The sequence below is a fragment of the Ursus maritimus genome, unplaced genomic scaffold, assembly GCF_017311325.1.
Source record: "Ursus maritimus isolate PB19 unplaced genomic scaffold, ASM1731132v1 scaffold_17, whole genome shotgun sequence".
Lineage (NCBI taxonomy): Eukaryota > Metazoa > Chordata > Mammalia > Carnivora > Ursidae > Ursus > Ursus maritimus.
Window position 1 is genome coordinate 60,450,308 of NW_024424119.1, and position 3,199 is coordinate 60,453,506.

General features: G+C 64.3%; 1 protein-coding gene across 2 annotated transcripts in view; it reads left to right on the plus strand.

Annotated features, from left to right (window-relative positions):
• The window catches only part of CACNA1B (calcium voltage-gated channel subunit alpha1 B), a 196,642-nt gene that overhangs the window by 97,899 nt on the left and 95,544 nt on the right, over positions 1-3,199 (plus strand). For both annotated transcript variants that reach the window (XM_040632311.1, XM_040632313.1), the window contains exon 20: positions 1,511-1,808. In XM_040632311.1, the coding sequence (XP_040488245.1) occupies positions 1,511-1,808 (298 nt within the window). The remainder of the gene's footprint in view (positions 1-1,510; positions 1,809-3,199) is intronic.

Genomic DNA, 3,199 nt, shown 5'->3' on the forward strand with positions numbered 1-3,199 from the left:
TGACCAAGGTGGGACTGGGGTCACCTACTCTGGAGGCCTTATTCAGCACAGATTCCAGAATGCAAAGGGCTTCTCATGTACCCTGGGCTGTGGAGCCCCACATGTGACCATGTGGGTGAGGCTGGAGGGTGGTCAAACCTTTGGTAGCCTGTGAGTGAGGGCTGAGACTGGAGCACAGGCCACTCCTGGTGCTGGAGGGCTCCTCTCTGCCCTGGCGGATGGAAGGGGCTCCTCGTGGAGCCAGGAGAGTGGAGGGCATTGAGGACCACAGGAGGCAGCATCTGTAGCCCTAGACCTAACTGCTGGGCTCCTGGGAGCAAGTGGTCACTGAGCCGAGTGACAGCTGCCCGGGTGGGGCTGGCCACCTTAGGGAGCAGTCACAGCTTACCCTTTGCCCCTGATAGGGCCCACTGCCCCTGGCCCCTTGCTCCCTAGGCTACTGTCTACCCCATTCCTGAGGACCTGCCTCTTCTCAGGGTCTCTCACAAACACCCCTGTCTCCTCCTGGCCAGTGGCTGTTTTTCTAGAAGTGGAGATGGAGAAGTCCCTCCCTGGGTAGCTCTGCTCTATGCTGCAGCAAGGCCGGCACCCCAGGGTTGCCGCAGGGGCCTCCCTGCCTCCTGCCTCTTCCTCAGTCCTGCCCCATTTGGATGCTGTCCCCCTCCTCTCCCCATGATGGTCTTCCTGGCCAGCAGCCCACCTGCCCTGGAAGCCTGTTTGCCACCTCATGCTGGTGCCTGTCATTCCCACTGCCCTGCATCCCTTGGCCAAGAGCCCCCGTACACCTGCTCAAGGGTGGCCTTGAGCCCCCCACCCCCCACCCCGAGGTTGCTGCTGTCACAATCTATGGGATCATGATGGGGTGGGGGCAGTGCTGGATTCTTGTTACCCTGGGTATCCCCTACTTGTTCTGCACCGGCTGCCAGGGGTCTTGAGGGCTCCTGACACCTGTCCTCCCTCCCTCTCCTCCCTACGCCCACTCTGCCATCCCTCCATCGCTGCGTCCATCTGTGGCTTCCCCTGTGAGGCAGAGAGGTCGGAGGGCGGCGCAGGGGGCGGCCGCTCACCTCCCGTCTCCCCACAGCAGGCCGCAGAACTCGGCCAAGGCGCGCTCGGTGTGGGAGCAGCGGGCCAGCCAGCTGCGGCTGCGGAACCTGCGGGCCAGCTGCGAGGCGCTGTACAGCGAGATGGACCCCGAGGAGAGGCTGCGCTACGCCACCACGCGCCACCTGCGGCCAGACATGAAGACGCACCTGGACCGGCCGCTCGTGGTGGAGCTAGGCCGCGACGGGCCGCGGGTCCCCGCGGGAGGCAAGGCCCGGCCAGAGGGCACGGAGGCGGCCGAGGGCGCGGACCCGCCGCGCAGGCACCACCGGCACCGCGACAAGGTCCCGGCCCCGGTCCCTGCCCCGGCGGCAGCGGGGGAGCAGGACAGGGGGGACGCCCCGAAGGCCGAGGGCGGGGAGCCCGGGGCCCGGGAAGAGCGGCCGCGGCCGCACCGCAGCCGCAGCAAGGAGGCCCGGAGTGAGCGTGGCCGCGGCCCGGGTCCCGAGGGCGGCCGGCGCCACCACCGGCGCGGCTCCCCGGAGGAGGCGGCCGAGCGGGAGCCCCGGCGCCACCGCGCCCACCGGCACGCGCCCGACCAGGGCAAGGAAGGCAGCGCGGCTGGGGCCAAGGGCGAGCGGCGAGCGCGCCACCGCGGCGGCCCCCGGGCCGGCCCCAGGGAGGCCGGGAGCGGGGAGGAGCCGGCGCGTCGGCACCGGGCCCGGCACAAGGCGCTGCCCACGCACGAGGATGCAGAAAAGGAGGCAGCGGAGAAGGAGGGCGAGGTCGAGGACCGGGACAGGGAGAAGGAGCTCCGGAACCACCAGCCCAAGTGAGGAAGTGCGCATGCGGATGGTGGATGGAGCTGCTGGCCAGAGAGGGGGCAGGGTCCAAAGGGGTGGGGGTGCAGCGGCCTCTGTTCGGGCTGGTCCCCCCGCCTTCTGTCTCCATTTCACTCTGCGGTGGTGACAATTCTGCCTTGTTGGGATGACATGGAGAATGCTTAAAACTGTGTGGGGGGCAGGATATGCTCAGTGAACGTCAGCCATTATTCTAAGGCACCGGGGCGGGAAAGAGGGCATGGGGGAGGGAAATTGTTGGGACTGGTTTGGGACATGTTGGCGTGGGAAGAGCGTAGTGGGGCAGGGAAAAGAGAAAATTGGAGAGAGCCTGAGGGAGGCCTGAGGAGGCCACTGGGCCGAATGGTAGAAGGGAGTAGGGGCAGGCTGGGTGGCCGCGACACAGGGGGCCTCCTACCCTTCCACAGCAGCCCCGTCCAGCTTGTTTCTAGTTGGGCCAGGATCTGACTCTGACTCAGTGAGAAACCTGGGGTAACAGGAGCCCCCAGGCTAAGGCCAGCAGCCTCCCAGAACTCCTGCACCTGGAGGGGACCGCTCAGGACCAGCCCAGTGCAGGCACTGTCTGTGCAGAGCTCCGTGCTGGGCCTTTTGGTCTGCTGGGGCTCTAGGTGGAGTAGCTTAGGGAAACATCCTCTTACAGGCTTCTTCATTCTGCAAACAGTTCCTTTCTATACATATTGTGATGCCAGCCATGCCTGGTCTGTGCCAGGGACAGACATGTGAGTCAGCGCCATTTTACCTTTCAGACCTGAAAACACAGAAATGTGCAAAGGGATAAAAACCGTATGAAATGCCAGAGTAGCAGAGGAAGTGATCAGGGATTTATTTGTTCTGGATAGGGGCATAAGGAGCTGGATTTTGCAGGCTGAATAGCAGTTTGGGGCTGCATCTGACTCTGATGTGCATTCTTGGTTGCAGGGAACCACACTGTGAGCTGGAGGCCAGTGGGATAGTGGGTGTGGGCCCTGTGCATGCATTGCCCAGCACGTGTCTACAGAAGGTGGAGGGGCAGCCAGAGGATGCAGATAATCAGCGGAATGTCACGCGGATGGGCAGTCAACCCTCGGACCTGAGTGCTACAGTGCATATCCCAGTGACGCTGACCGGCCCTCCTGGGGAGACCACGGCTGTTCCCAGTGAGTATCTCCCTGTATCAGCGGGGCAGGGCCCACCTTGTGTGGGCCCAGTTTGCTCTCCCCCACCCCGTCCATGATAGCTGCTTGGGGACAGAGCACGCCTGTGTGAACTGTGCCACCAACTGGAGAGGAAGTCCTTTGTGGTCAGCATCTGTGCCT